Source organism: Aspergillus ochraceoroseus (genome assembly GCF_002846915.1).
Source record: "Aspergillus ochraceoroseus IBT 24754 chromosome Unknown P175scaffold_3, whole genome shotgun sequence".
Classification (NCBI taxonomy): Eukaryota; Fungi; Ascomycota; class Eurotiomycetes; order Eurotiales; family Aspergillaceae; genus Aspergillus; species Aspergillus ochraceoroseus.
In genome coordinates, this window is record NW_024468478.1 from 279,688 (window position 1) to 293,901 (window position 14,214).

General features: G+C 48.9%; 5 protein-coding genes across 5 annotated transcripts; 3 read left to right on the forward strand and 2 right to left on the reverse strand.

The window, feature by feature from the left end:
- Positions 1-561: 561 nt before the first annotated feature.
- P175DRAFT_0508365 (uncharacterized protein) lies at positions 562-1,902 on the forward strand (the record flags this gene model as incomplete). Its single annotated transcript, XM_040898343.1, has 2 exons — positions 562-954; positions 1,042-1,902. 2 exons carry the CDS (start codon positions 562-564, stop codon positions 1,900-1,902), a joined length of 1,254 nt encoding a protein of 417 aa, XP_040752776.1.
- A 2,034-nt stretch (positions 1,903-3,936) lies between these two features.
- P175DRAFT_0182629 (fructose-bisphosphate aldolase FBA1) lies at positions 3,937-5,954 on the forward strand. The gene is made up of 5 exons (XM_040892526.1): positions 3,937-4,144; positions 4,353-4,472; positions 4,546-4,656; positions 4,715-5,017; positions 5,069-5,954. Exons 2-5 carry the CDS (start codon positions 4,365-4,367, stop codon positions 5,627-5,629), a joined length of 1,083 nt encoding a protein of 360 aa, XP_040752777.1. The 5' UTR covers positions 3,937-4,144; positions 4,353-4,364; the 3' UTR covers positions 5,630-5,954.
- Positions 5,955-6,279: 325 nt separating this feature from the next.
- On the reverse strand, positions 6,280-7,740 carry P175DRAFT_0435420 (OSBP family protein; the record flags this gene model as incomplete). Its single annotated transcript, XM_040893727.1, has 4 exons — positions 6,280-7,080; positions 7,140-7,194; positions 7,266-7,591; positions 7,672-7,740. The coding sequence occupies 4 exons, from the start codon at positions 7,738-7,740 to the stop codon at positions 6,280-6,282; spliced, it is 1,251 nt and encodes a 416-aa protein (XP_040752778.1).
- A 930-nt stretch (positions 7,741-8,670) lies between these two features.
- Positions 8,671-9,545, reverse strand: P175DRAFT_0500288 (uncharacterized protein). The gene is made up of 2 exons (XM_040896923.1): positions 9,394-9,545; positions 8,671-9,335 (listed from the first exon to the last, which is right to left on the reverse strand). Exon 2 carries the CDS (start codon positions 9,296-9,298, stop codon positions 8,786-8,788), a length of 513 nt encoding a protein of 170 aa, XP_040752779.1. The 5' UTR covers positions 9,299-9,335; positions 9,394-9,545; the 3' UTR covers positions 8,671-8,785.
- Positions 9,546-10,934: 1,389 nt separating this feature from the next.
- P175DRAFT_0500290 (putative DUF221 domain protein) lies at positions 10,935-14,176 on the forward strand. The gene is made up of 3 exons (XM_040896924.1): positions 10,935-11,058; positions 11,129-11,671; positions 11,764-14,176. Exons 1-3 carry the CDS (start codon positions 10,981-10,983, stop codon positions 13,963-13,965), a joined length of 2,823 nt encoding a protein of 940 aa, XP_040752780.1. The 5' UTR covers positions 10,935-10,980; the 3' UTR covers positions 13,966-14,176.
- The last annotated feature ends 38 nt before the right edge of the window (positions 14,177-14,214 follow it).

A 14,214-nucleotide genomic window follows, 5' to 3' on the forward strand; every position in this document is an offset into this window, starting at 1 on the left:
CTGCACCTGAGCCTGAATCCCAGCTTGAATCCGAGCTTGAATCCGAGTCTGAATCTGAAGCTGAACCAGAACCCCAACCTCAATCTGAACCCCAACCTAAGCCCCATTTCGACATTCAATCTGAACCTGAACCCCAGACCGGCCAATCGTCACCTATCCTCAACCGAAAACGCAAGTTTATTTCGCCACCGCCTCCTCCATACCAGGAGTCATCTCCTGAACCAAGCGAGCCGAGCTCTACTCCTAGTCTTAGGCTTGGTAGTCCTGCAGTCGGACCTGGGCCTTCTCCCGATGATATCCCAATTGATATTATAATACCAGCTGAAGACCCTGCGAGATTTGCAACTGTGCATAGCGAGCAAGACGAAGATGTCGAAAGACCCAGGAGGAGGAGGAGGAGAAAGAGTAAGTTTTTCTACTTGCATTTTCCTAATATTCACCATATATCCCCCCCCCCCCTTTTCTCCCCCCAAAGTGTATCTATTTTCTTGAAAAAAAAAAAAATACTAATACTCGTCAGTAGCAACATCCTCCGTCGTGAATAACGCACCATGCATAGTCATGGACGTCTTCGTCTCGGGAAGCAACAACTCCGGCGAACTAGGCATCGGGAACCGGACCGAGTCTCTCGCGCAGCCAATTCTCAGCACGACCTTGAATGCAGAGGATGTGGGGGTCGTGCAACTGGTGACGCGAGGACGTCACTGCGCCGCACTCACGCACGATAACAAGATCCTCACTTGGGGTGCCTGTGCGCAGGGCCAACTGGGTAGAAAAATCGACCGTGGAGACGACCCCCGGCAGAAGTCGAAGAATTCCTCTGCTGCGCTTCCCGGGGAAGTGGATAGGAAGCATTTCCCTCCTGATACGGTGTTTGTGCAGCTGGCTGTGACTGATCATGCAACGTTTGTATTGACGGAGGATGGATATGTGTATGGATGGGGTGCTTTTAAGGTGAGTTTTTTTCTTTCTTCCCCTTCTCCTGATACAGTTCCACCCAGGTAGGCAGGGTGAAATGGAAATCTGACGTGATATTTATAGAACTCCAAAGGGGTTGAAGCCTTCACAGGCAATAACCGACACCAATTCTCCCCAATGCTCATTCCAGAACTACACGACGTCACGAAACTCGTCGCCGGATCGCAGCACGTCCTCGCCCTCACAGCCAAGGGCAGCGTCTATGCCTGGGGCAACACGGAGCGCAAGGCCCTCGGTCGACGCATGCAGGGCCGAATGAACAACGTGCCATTCTGCTTCGTGCCCCGCGCATGCGCGGTCCCCTTCGACGTGGTGAACATCAGCGCCGGAGCGCACCACTCGTTCGCGATCCGGCAAACCGGGGCCGTCTACTCGTGGGGCGCGAATGAGTTCGGCCAAACCGGCGTCCCCCTGGATAGCGAGGGTCCTCTGTTCGATTCCAGCGACCAGGACGACAGCGGCTTCGTGGGCCTCCCCCGGGAGGTGTACAGCCTGCGCGGGCACCGGGTCTCCTCTGTTGCGGGTGGCAGACACCACAGTGTCGCGGTTACCGAGGACGGCCGGTGTCTCAGCTGGGGCCGCGTCGACACCGAGATCCTAGGCATTGAGTATGATGATCTGCCCCAGGAGGAGGTCATGAGGATTGGAGACCACGGCGAGCATTCCGTTCTCATGACGCCGACGCTCGTCACCAATATCGACGGCAAGGTTTCCTTTGCGACTGCTGCGGACGAGCGCGCCGTCGTGGTGACAAGGAAGGGCCAGGCCTTTTCCTGGGGGGCTTCGGGGCATGTACACGGAGACACTGTTGAGCTGCCGACTCTCATGGCGGTTGATGGGAAGCGGGTGGTCTCTGCGGCGGTGGGAGACCAGTACAGCATTCTTCTCAGCGAGCATACTGGAGCATACACAGCGACTAATTAGAGTAGGATACAAGGGTGGTTGTGTTTTTTTTTTTCCCTCTCTCTCTCTCTCTCTCTCTCTCTCTCTCTGATTTGGTTCAAATTCGTTAATTCTTTACTTTTTTTTTTTTTACTGTTATAGTTAGTTATTATATAGATGATATACACCATATGAATATTCATCTGCACTCACTGTACAGATCAATAAAATTTACATTCCAAAAAAAAAAAAAATAAATCCACATTCTCCTAGGTATCAATCAAGCAAACAGATCAAAAAAAAAAACCAAGTAAGTAAGTAAAACGAAGCAAAGCAGCAAAAAACCAACCCTTTACCGCGCCATCGTCCCTCTCTCGCGACACGCACAGATCAAGTCCCTCTTGAACCCGGCAATCCCCGCAACCACCATCTCCAGCTCCCTCCTATACCCGTCGAGCTTCTTCAGCTCGTTCTCGAGATAGAGCTCCGAGAGCGGAATCCCATCGTACCGGTTTCGCTTTTCGAGCTCCGTTTGGATGGTGCTGAGTCGGGCGTCCCAGATGGTTAGCCGCTCCATGACGGGTTCTGTGAAGGGCCGGGTATAGGGGTTCTCGATATTTGTTGGTTTTGGTTTTGTTTTGTGCATGGGTATGGGTATGGGTATGGGTATGGATATGGATATGGATATGGATATGGATATGGATATGGATATGGATATGGGATAGCTTAAGGGGAGAGGCTGGTAGGGGGCTGGGGGTTGAGGGTTGAGGAGAATGGGAAGAGAGGGTTGGATAGTAGTAGTAGTGTAGTAGAGTAGTATATACTGTATAGCAACGAGGAAAACAGTGGTTATTTCGACTGTAAGAAAGAAAGAACTAATAGCACAGGTAAAGCACACTTATATATATATGTCAACCTATAGCTAAGTTATGGATTTGATTGCATAGTGATGAATACAAACAGGGGAACTTACAAGGCGCCTTCAAAATGACGTCTTGCTACATTTCGACGCATGTGGATATGAACCTTGGACCTGGGAATTATATATCGGTCAAGGCGATGGAATGGACGTTCGTATTAACTTTCAGCGTTGATATCAAGTGGCGTCTATTATGGTAGAATTCGGTGCACGACTTCATACCCTGGTGTAATGCATGTTCAGATAGACTTCGGATCCGCGGCAGTATTAACGACATTGGCTGACATGCGAATAATGATATTGATATTAGGTATAACTGCAGTAATGATGATATTGCCTACGTATGAACGGGTATACAAGTATAGAGTAACTGGGTTAGGGTCTTAACCCCAGTCTACTACTTCTAGGCCTAGTTGAGAGGGATCTAGCAGCTTCTTGAATTATACATTGTACTCTGTGTTGGTTGTTCTAGGGAGCAGGTATATAAGGGTCTGGTTTCCTAGGAAATGGCGAATGTGATAGGTGGAAATGTGTCTTCCGATGCCTGCTGCTGTCAAGAGAACGACAGCCTGAATTGTGTGTTGTTTTCATTTCTGATCATGCGGGTACATAATAATGGCCAGCCATTGGAGGATGTTTGTCATGAATAGGTAAGGTGGATATTCCCGAACAAAGTTCAGATTGATCCGTATGGTACTCCGTACGAGATATGATTGAGATACATCCGAAAAACGGATGTTTGGCATTAGGCTACGGCATCATGGTTACCTAGGCACAGGCAACTCACTCCGTAGTATGGCAGGTTGGACCTATTTTAAACTGGGGAAAGAAGGACCACGAAAAGGCTGGAATATCACGGAGTACCGACCCCGCTGGTTTCCCCGATACTGGGATGAAGCACGAAAGAAATACGGAGGAGGAAGAGTGTGTACCTAGGTAGAACCCTAGGTGATAAGTGGCCTGTTGTTGATAGCTTTAGTTGTCTGATCAGAGAGTCAGCGAATACTTGATATCTTTAGAAGACGTTACCTCTCTTCCACTACCTATAGATAGCACCGTACCACCAGCAATGAGATGAATGAAATGAAATGAAACGAAATGAAACAAAATCAAATGAAATCAAATGAAATGAGCTGATGATGTCATGTGATGATGTCATGTGATGATGCGGGGGTTTTCGGGACAGCCTGAGGCCAGCAACCGCGTCATTTCTTTTTACCGCAGAAAAGATCAAATAAAAGAAGATAAATAATAAAAAGATCGTTATAAAGTAGTTCACTATTGACTAGTTAACTTGCTAATTATTTTACTCGGAAAGATCGTTCAAATATCATCATCATAACACTTCATTATCCCCACTACCCGGTGAGTTCTTTGGCTGCCCCTCCACTCCTGATTCGGTGCCCCTCCTCTCTCCTAACGTATTCGTCGTTTCGGTAAAGTCAAGCCTGGGAATTTATTTCTAACTTCCATCCCCTCCCTCTCCCTCTCCCTCTCTCTCTTTTTCTTTCCATCTATCATCCTCCTACTTTCAATCTCTCAACTAACTTCCTTCCCCCTCTGAAATCTTAAGCCAATTGCCATAATGGGTGCCCTCGAGAAGCTGTCCCGCAAGTCCGGTGTCATCGTTGGTGATGACGTCCTCCGTCTCTTCGAATATGCTCAGGAGAAGCAGTTCGCCATCCCCGCTATCGTGAGTCTTTCGCCCCAGTTTCATCTTCACCGTGAAATAGCTTGGGGATTCTAATCTGCTTAATCTTCTCTAGAATGTGACCTCCTCCTCTACCATCATTGCTTCCCTTGAGGCTGCTCGTGACCTGAAGTGCCCCATCGTCCTCCAGCTCTCCCAGGGTGGTGCTGCCTACTTCGCTGGCAAGGTATGCTACAGAAATAATACTGGCCCTTTCTTTTTTTTGCTAAATCTCTCTCTTCCAGGGCGTCAGCAACGACGGCCAGGCCGCCTCCATTGCTGGTGGTATCGCCGCTGCCCACTTCATCCGCAGCATCGCCCCTACCTACGGCATCCCCGTCGTCCTTCACACTGACCACTGCGCCAAGAAGCTTCTGCCTTGGCTCGATGGTCTCCTCGATGAGGATGAGCGCTACTTCAAGCTCCACGGCGAGCCCCTCTTCTCCTCCCACATGATCGATCTGTCTGAGGAGCCCGTTGACTGGAACATCGCCACCACCGCCCAGTACCTCCAGCGTGCTGCCCCCATGAAGCAGTGGCTCGAGATGGTAAGCTTCCGTTTCCTAATTGGAAAGCGAACGATGAACTAATGAAGCCAGGAAATCGGTATCACCGGTGGTGAGGAAGACGGTGTCAACAACGAAGACGTCGACAACAACTCTCTCTACACCCAGCCCGAGGACATTCTCGCCATCTACAACGCCCTTTCCGCCATCAGCCCCTACTTCTCCATTGCCGCTGGTTTCGGTAACGTCCACGGTGTGTACAAGCCCGGCAATGTCCGTCTCCACCCCGAGCTCCTCAGCAAGCACCAGGCCTACGTCAAGGAGCAGACCAAGTCCAGCAAGGACAAGCCCGTCTTCTTCGTCTTCCACGGCGGTTCCGGCTCCAGCAAGGAGGAGTTCAAGGAGGCCATCAGCTACGGTGTCGTCAAGGTCAACCTCGACACTGATATGCAGTACGCTTACATGTCTGGTATCCGCGACTACATGCTCAACAAGAAGGACTACCTCATGACTTCTGTTGGTAACCCCGACGGCGATGACAAGCCCAACAAGAAGTACTTCGATCCCCGCGTGTGGGTCCGTGAGGGCGAGAAGACCATGAGCAAGCGTGTGCAGGAGGCTCTGAATGACTTTGACACTGCTGGCAAGTTGTAAAAGAAAAAAAAAAAAAACCCTAATAATATATCATTTCATGAAAACACATAATTCTTAACACAAACAAATGATTTTTTTTTTTTATTTCTTTTTTCTTTCTTGGGAAATTGTGTCGCTTCCAAAGAGGATTAAAACCAGATAACTAGTACATAAAATGAACAGTGAAGACATCAAAAGGGTTCATAAAACTTTTGCTCTTGAAATTTTCGATAATAAATTGGTTTTACCGTTTGAGTCGATAGATTGAATTCTATATTCTGACCCCCCATGCAAGCCATCTTGGGGAATCTCCATGACTTAATTGGATACCAGGGAAGATATCCATGGTCTTTCATTGTCAATCGGATTGGACGAGGGACACGAACTACAGGACAAGTTTTGGTTCCGGCGATTCTCATCGTCGTAAGAAAGACCAGGATTCAAAACACTGACCAGGGGACGCAAACAACATCAAGAACTAGTATCATTATAACCAAGGCAAAAGATCACATCCAACGTCTATATATGAGAAAATCCCAGAATCGATCCTCAATGCATCCGAACCAGAAGAAGAGCAGGCGAGGAATTCATGAGCAATATAATATGCGTATATATGTCGAGTCGCAGTCGCATTCCCAGGCGGGCAATGAATGGCTTGCTACTAACTAGCACTATTGAGGAGTCACACCGAGACCTTCACCGCCAGTTTTGTGGTACGGCGATTTGGCATCGACGGCCCTCTGTGCGTTGAATCGCCAGACCCCTCCGGTTTTATCACTTTCAAGAGCAGTGTAACCGACCTTTCGGGCGAGGTCCAGGAACTCCTTGTCGTCTGTTTCGTCGATGCGATCGAAAAAGCGACGCTCCCATTCACGGCCCTCGGACTTTTCAACCTTGCGAAGTTCGCGTTGGGCGTTCTCGATCTTGGACTTTGCGACGGAGACGGCATCCATGTTCCCCTTTTCAATGTTTGTTGCCACGTCGCGCCATGCACGGCGACTCTCATACAGGTCTTGTTCCTCGGTGGGGGCGAGGCTGAGTGGGGTAGTGGCCAGGTTGCGGACGGCGACAGTCTCAACATCATGCTTGGTCCGGGCGTTTTTGATGACGAAGGTATCGGACCACTGCCCCTCGACGGTGTAGAGGGGCTTCTTTTCACCCTCGCTTTCCTTGTACAAACTCGCGGTGAAGGTGTTCTTCTTGCCGCTCAGCCAACCCTTTCCGGAGTAGGTGATCTTAGAGATATATCCAGTATTGCTTGCAATGTAGGTGGATTTTTCCAACTCCATAAACGGGGTGCCGTAAATCAGTGATTCCACGTGCAGGTGAGGGAGAGTGATGAGGTATCGTTCTTTCTGGGCCGGGTCAGCCTTATCGGCGGAGGGAGGAGTGAGGGTCAACAAGGCGTGTCCAATCTGCTTGATAAAGATTGTGCTGGAAAACGAAGCCTTTTGGGCGTTGTATCCTTCGAGCTACGCGGGAAATCTATGAGCATATTGAGTTGGAAATAGCAAAGGCACAGCTAACTTACTTGGACGCCATGTTTTTCGTTGCGGATTATGTAGGCTGTCGCTGGGGGATGATGGCTGATAAATTGTCTATTAGTAGATGGCACTTATATATACCAAGAGAAGAACCCAAGATATTGCTCTCCCACCTAACTTGTTCGCTAATCAGGCTGGTTTCGCCAACTTCTGCATCACTATCCCATTTTCCAATAAACAGCTCTCCGAGAAAGGGGTTCAGAGGCTTCTTCTCACTGCCTAACTTCTCACTGCGACTGCAATACTGCTGGCGGAGAGTGCTGAGGAACCATTTCAGGACAGCAAGCGCGCGCTTCTCCGGATCGGGTTCTTGTGCCGGGGCGACGAAGAGGGCGGGATGCTCAGCCCAATAGGCGGAATATTCGGTCAACGAGGTTCCCGAGAGGATAAAGGGAGGAGCTGTCAAGGAGGAAAGATCGCCATTGAAGGAAGCAATAGACTAGACGGTTCGAATCAGGGCTTCTGGTCAGCTTTGCACGGCAGTGAGTGACGGGCCTTGCGGCACGTGGGTTCATATACCTTGAGAAAGCTGGACCAGGAGGTTTTGTGCTGGGCGGACAAGCCCGAGGAGGAGTCCTTGGAGCTCATTTTCAAGAGGGTTTAGTCGAATATCAGTGTTCTTGAGGTCAAGACGAAGGGTAGAAGAGCGCCAGGCTCGAAGGAAAAAGAGTTGTAAGAAGTGGAGTTCCGGAATAAGGGAAATAATGGAGACAGACGGAAGGGGTAAAAAAAAGAGGGATCTGGAAAATGAAGACGAGAACAGGAAGAAAGAGAGGGAGTAAAAAAAAAAAAAAAAAATCCCAGCGAGGTCTCGAAGATGAAGACGAGAAGATGAAAGAGGATATTAAAAGAACGTCTTTACCTTCACTTTTTCTCTCAACTCCACAACTTTTCCTCACTGAGTTAAAAGGGGCTCCGATCCCGACGTCATTTTATCTCCTCCCTCTCGTCTCTATTTGGTGCACAACCTGAATGACGATGCTGTTTTTACTTTTCTGACTGATCGTCCTGTTCTTTAATCCGACGCATGGCGTGTACAGGATCATATTTACTAGGGACTTCTGTCGGCTGGACTGGATCTTATCTGATGACTTGAACTACGTGGCTGTTCACCTGGGCAGCGAATTTCGACTTCGGTCCACACGAGGGCCACGTACGCTTGTTCTGGCTCACCTTGCTTGGGGAGGTTTGTGTCCTCGTGGATACATTCAGTCACACTGAGGGTGATAATGGAAGGAAATCAACCCCGAGTATCCGTATACGACTCCGGATTGTCTAAATATGGCCCTGAGATGCGTTCCAAGTCAGGCAATATGACGACAAACGAGAAATAGTTTCTTCTCAATAAGGCTGAGACTGGGTTACAAAGATATGATCAGCAAGCCAGCCGCTTGGAATTCCTCTTATCCTATTAATTGGTCCTATTTAAAGACCATGACACAGATTGACAATGGGCACAGAGACACTATTGGAGTTCACTTTTCCCTGACTCTAGCTTGGTCGCCAACTTCTCTTCTTCGGTTCAATATAGATTCAAGGACTGGTTCATGCATACTACTTCCCTATATCAACAATATCAACAGAAACCATCTCTACTTATTAAAAAGTGGACTATTCAAAGCACACACCCCTACTACACCTTACGACCTAGGAAGCTCTTAAGCGAACCGAATTTCTTCCCTCCGTCCTTCTTACGCTTTCCTCCCCCGTGCAGCTCACGTAGCTGCCAAAGCATCCCCAGAGCACTCCCCACCACCAAAGCTTCAGTCTCTCTCCCCGTATCCTCACCCAACGGGAGAAGGAGAATACCTTCGCTATACGACAACGACAAAGAGGGAGCGCCCACCCCGATATGTTGATATATGGCGAGGGTCTCTAGTGTATCGGGGTTCGTAGCAGCGTCGTCCGCCGCTTGGCCTAGCGGACCCTGCGATGGAATTTTAACCAGCGTATACCGCAGTCGTCCATGCTGGGCAGGGTGAATCTGCCACTGGAGGAAGCTCTCTCCTTGAGTAAAGGTGAAGTATGGATGTTTGAATTCGCCCTTTCGTGTTTGAGATGGTGCAATGGGATATGAAATCACTATTGGGATTGCGATTCGCTTTTCGTCTTGGACTTTGATAGGGTTGGGAGTCTTCATCTTCATGGTGATAGACCCGTCTTTATCTTCGGTATCGGTGATGGCTCTAAAGGATATTAGCCTTCGTTTCCTTCTTCTTCCTTTTTTTAGAGGGAGAGAAGTCCCATGTAGAGTCAAAAGTCAAAACTCCAAGCACAACTTACACCTCAACCTTCACCCCAGACGGTCTCCCCAAATCTGACACCGACACCAACATCTCTTCCTCTTCACCATCTTTCAACCCACTCCCGTGAACTCCCACCTCATACACAACAGATACCCCGTCCGCCCCATCCCCAGTTGGTTTCTTCATCATCCCCAGATCCACGGCATACTGACTAGATGTCATCGGAAGGTCTCCCGTAGCGTTTGCGTACCGGTCACTGACGTCACAAATCGTGAGCTGTGATGTTGCACCATCGTGACGAGGGATATATAACGCCCTTGACAGATGAGATGAAGATGGCGCTGCAGACAGTTTCCCTTGTTCGTGAGCAAAAGCCGATCGCTCAGTCTGGCTGAGGGATGAGTAAGTGTCCCAGGTGAAGGCAATCTCGCTCATAGTGGATTTCTTTCTTTTTTTTTAGGCGGGGACACTTGACTTGGATTTGGTAGGGTCTATACTATACATACTACATACCTTTTATACTTCCGCTCATGTATTGAAGAGAGCTGAAGCTGGATCTTGTGACTACCTACGTAGGTGTGTGACTATCAGATCAGGTACGCACCTCGTATTTGGGTGGGCTGGGCTGGCTGGCTACCTTTCAACCCCAGGAATGCGAACATGGTCAGGGAATCAGGTCTGGGACCAACGGTCGGCTGTTTTGACGGAAAAGGGAGATGCATATAGAACTAGGACCTAGGTAGTTTTCTCCAGCGACGAATGGCATCATACTCATCTCGATTAATCAAATCTCGTTCACGTAATAAACCCCCTCGATGTAAAACAAACCAATACACTCCCAGAGTACATTGATACAGGGATGAGCGTGTATGGACTGTACTGTACTGTACTGTACCGTAGAACAGACTCACCGCCTACCTAGTACAGGGTCCCATGTGGGATATGGACAGCCTTATTTCCTTTCTAGGCAGGCGGTGACTCGCTGTCTCCAGTGACCCTCGGTACAAAAGTTGCCAAAATCTGACGCTGTACCTGAGTTACACTCTTACAACAACAGAAGTAAGACATCTCTCTCCATCCTCTACTTGAATGTTTTTGATTGGAATCAACTGAGATATTTATAGCATCATACCTATTGATAATCTATTACAGAGTAAACACTGTGTTCTATCGATAACCCACCCTGTATTATTTATGACGAACAGGACCCTCCGACGATACCCATATTTTAATCTTACTTTGTCCCTATTTCGCCTCCACAAGAACATCCCAATATTCATCCCCCTTCTCTTCAGATCCAGAACGTGTTCTAGAACCCATCCAATTTTCAGTCTTGACTCTTTGCTTGTCGTTCTCCGGATTAATCTAGATTCTAGACTTTTTTTTGCCCTTCCCCCCCCTTCAGGCGGTCCCTGTTTCAGCACGTTCTTTCTTTCTTTCTTTCTTCCTTTCTCCTCCGCTTGTTTACCCCCCCCCCCCCTCCTTCTTCAAAAGACGTTTCTTCATCTCCACTCCCTCGCAGTTTGTTTCTTCTCGTATCTTTCTCGAGCCCATCCATGCCTTCTTAAATCTCCCCAGCATCATGAATCTGAACGCTCTTGGGCGGCGTGATGGCGCAGAGGAGTTTCTGACCCTCCTTCAAAACCCATTCAAGTCCGCTGTCAGTGTATTCTGTTGCAACTCTCTCCCCTCTCTTGCCCACATTGTCTCACTCTCGGATTACAAAATAGTTCCAAACGAATGCCGTCTGGGCGTCCTTAGCCACCTCCGCAGGTCTCTCCGTCCTCCTCGCCGTCCTCTTTTCGCTCTTTCGTCCTCGTCATACCGTCGTCTATGCTCCCAAGGTTAAACATGCCGACCGCAAGCACACTCCGCCGCCCGTGGGCAAGGGCTTTTTTGCCTGGATCAAACCTGTCTTGCGCACTAGAGAGCCTGACCTGGTCGACTGCATCGGTCTTGATGCCATTATTTTCCTCCGATTCACCAAGATGTGTCGCAACATCTTTATTTTCATCAGTATCATCGGCTGTGGAGTTATGATTCCCCTCAACATCTCCCAAAGTGTCAACACCAACAATGTGAACACCTTCGCAACAATGACACCGCTTTATGTCAACTCCAAGGCGATCTGGAGTCAGGTACTTTGTGCCTGGGGCTTTGATATCATTGTCGCGTTTTTCCTCTGGAGAAACTACAAAGCCGTTCTCGCTTTACGAAGGAGATACTTTGAAAGTTCCGACTACCAGCGCAGTCTCCATGCGCGAACATTAATGGTATTCTCAACTACTTTCCATTTTGCTGAAAGCTAAGGTAATGGGTGAATCTAATTTTTTTTCTTTTTTTTTTAAAAAAAAAATGTATATAGATCACGGATATCCCCGCCGAAATTCGCAATGATGAAGGCCTTATGCGTTTGACCAATGACTTGAACCCTACTGCAGCAATTCCCCGGTCCTCGATCGGAAGAAACGTCAAAGACCTTCCAAAATTAATCAAGGAACACGACGAAATGGTCCGCAATCTCGAGTCCGTCTTGGCGAAATACCTCAAAAATCCAGATCGCTTACCACCCAACCGTCCAACGATGCGCCCTCCGCGGGGACATAGAGGGGAGAACGGGAACGGTAAGGTCGACTCCATCGATTACCTGACTGATCGCATTCAAAGGCTGGAGGAGGAAATTCGATACGTCCGTGGTTCTGTCGATCGACGAAATGCTATGCCTTACGGCTTCTTGAGCTGGGACAGAATCGAGCATGCCCATGCCGTAGCTTACATGGCTCGCAAAAAGCACCCCCGCGGAACAACCATTCGTCTGGCACCACGACCACACGAGCTCATCTGGGAAAACCTTCCCTTGTCCAAACAAGCACGCAAATGGAAACAATTTATCAATTTCCTTTGGGTCACTGCGTTGACCATCGTTTGGATCGCCCCTAACGCTATGATCGCCATCTTCCTATCCAACTTGTCGAACCTGGGTCTGGTCTGGCCCGCATTTCAAACCTCACTCAATGCCAATCCCAAAACATGGGCTGCCGTCCAAGGTATCCTATCTCCCGCCATTACCTCATTGTTCTACCTCATTTTACCCATCATTTTCCGCCGACTCGCAATTCAAGCCGGAGACGTGTCAAAGACCCTCAGAGAGCGTCATGTCCTTCATCATCTTTATGCTTTCTTTGTTTTTAACAATCTGATCGTATTTTCTCTCTTCTCCGCGGTGTGGACCTTTGTTGCCGCCGTCATTGAGTTGAGGAACAATAACGAGGATCCCTGGCAAGCGGTCAAGGACGGGGAGTTCTATATCAAAGCGGTCAGTGCCTTGTGCCAGGTATCGCCTTTCTGGGTAACATACCTATTGCAACGGAATATGGGTGCTGCCATCGACCTGATCCAGCTGGTGAATCTGTTCTGGGTGTGGTTCTCCAAAACGTTCCTCGCTCCAACTCCGCGGCAAACAATCGAATGGACAGCCCCGCCAGCGTTTGATTATGCGAGTTACTATAACTACTTTTTGTACTATGCGACAGTCGCGTTGTGCTTTGCAACCTTACAACCCATCGTCCTTCCAGTCACCGCCTTGTATTTCGGTCTCGATGCCATAATGAAAAAGTACATGTTGATGTACGTCTTCGTGACCAAGACAGAATCCGGTGGCCAGTATTGGCGAGTCCTTTTCAACCGCGTGGTTTTCGGGGTAATTCTTTCCAATGTTGTCATTGCGCTTGTGGCTAAAGCCAAAGGCACCTGGACCATGGTTTTCTGTGTAGTGCCTCTTCCATTCCTCATGTTGGGCTTCAAGCTGTACTGCATGAAAAAGTTCGATGATGACTGCGAGTACTACAACAAGGCAAATTTGAGTGACGCCGAAGCGCTAGCACCTGGCAAGCCGGGCAAGCCGAGCAAGACCGCCGCGGACCGGCTTCACTCTAAGTTTGGTCATCCTGCCCTCTATAAGCCCCTTATTACGCCTATGGTGCACGAAAAGGCAGCTGAAGCACTCAAGCGTATCTACAGAGGACGACTGGGAACAGTCGAGATGGAAGGGGAGTATTCCGACATTGTCCTGGATCCCATGCTGGCTTCTCAGCCTGGCAAGACCCTGAAGGATGTTTCCTCGGCTCCATTCGAAGTGGTTCCAGAAAACCACCTCGACTTCTCCTACTTCAAGGATCGGGCGGATTTCCGGGACGAGTTCAGCGGAGGCATCTACGGACGCCCAGAGGATTTGATGACCGAGCGTTCGCAAACGCCACGCAGCGGGATGGGTGACTGGTCTCCGACCTCCTCACGAGCGCCGTCTCCAGCACCTTCTACTAGATCTATGATGAGATCGTATGACGACAACATCCATCCCGCGTTCCGCGTGCAGAATAGTATATCGGCAACTGACGGGCTCTACCAGCACCGGAATGAGAGCGAAACATCGCTCCTTGCTCAGGCACAGCAACCCGCACGGGAGAATGGGCCACTGTCTCAGTGGCGTCCAGGAGAAGGTTACGGTCCTGTTGACCAGGACGAGCGTAGCGTTACCTCCTACGAGCATTACCGGATGGCACGGTAATTCTCCTTTATGTTGTAAATAGGCAATGTTGTTTTGTGATTGATACTTTTACGATACTTTTACTGTTACATATTGGATAAACCCTTGGGGTCCTGGGGTGGTTTTTCTGTTTGATTTTGTTTTGGACATACCTCGGAGTCAGGGATATATACCACTGTACAAGAAAGCATAGCGATTGGTGAATAATACATAACGAAGAGATCAACAGACACTGTATATGCCTTCTTCACAATGAAGAGAATAAGAAAT

Excerpts from the sequence above, each read along its gene's own strand:
- P175DRAFT_0182629 (XM_040892526.1), top strand. The coding sequence starts at position 4,365 with ATGGGTGCCCTCGAGAAGCTGTCCCGCAAGTCCGGTGTCATCGTTGGT. Across the intron at positions 4,473-4,545 it reads AGTTCGCCATCCCCGCTATC|AATGTGACCTCCTCCTCTAC; the intron begins GTGAGTCTTTCG and ends AATCTTCTCTAG. Across the intron at positions 5,018-5,068 it reads TGAAGCAGTGGCTCGAGATG|GAAATCGGTATCACCGGTGG; the intron begins GTAAGCTTCCGT and ends TAATGAAGCCAG.
- P175DRAFT_0500288 (XM_040896923.1), bottom strand. The coding sequence starts at position 9,298 with ATGAAGATGAAGACTCCCAACCCTATCAAAGTCCAAGACGAAAAGCGA.
- P175DRAFT_0500290 (XM_040896924.1), top strand. The coding sequence starts at position 10,981 with ATGAATCTGAACGCTCTTGGGCGGCGTGATGGCGCAGAGGAGTTTCTG. Across the intron at positions 11,059-11,128 it reads AAAACCCATTCAAGTCCGCT|TTCCAAACGAATGCCGTCTG; the intron begins GTCAGTGTATTC and ends ATTACAAAATAG. Across the intron at positions 11,672-11,763 it reads TCCATGCGCGAACATTAATG|ATCACGGATATCCCCGCCGA; the intron begins GTATTCTCAACT and ends AAATGTATATAG.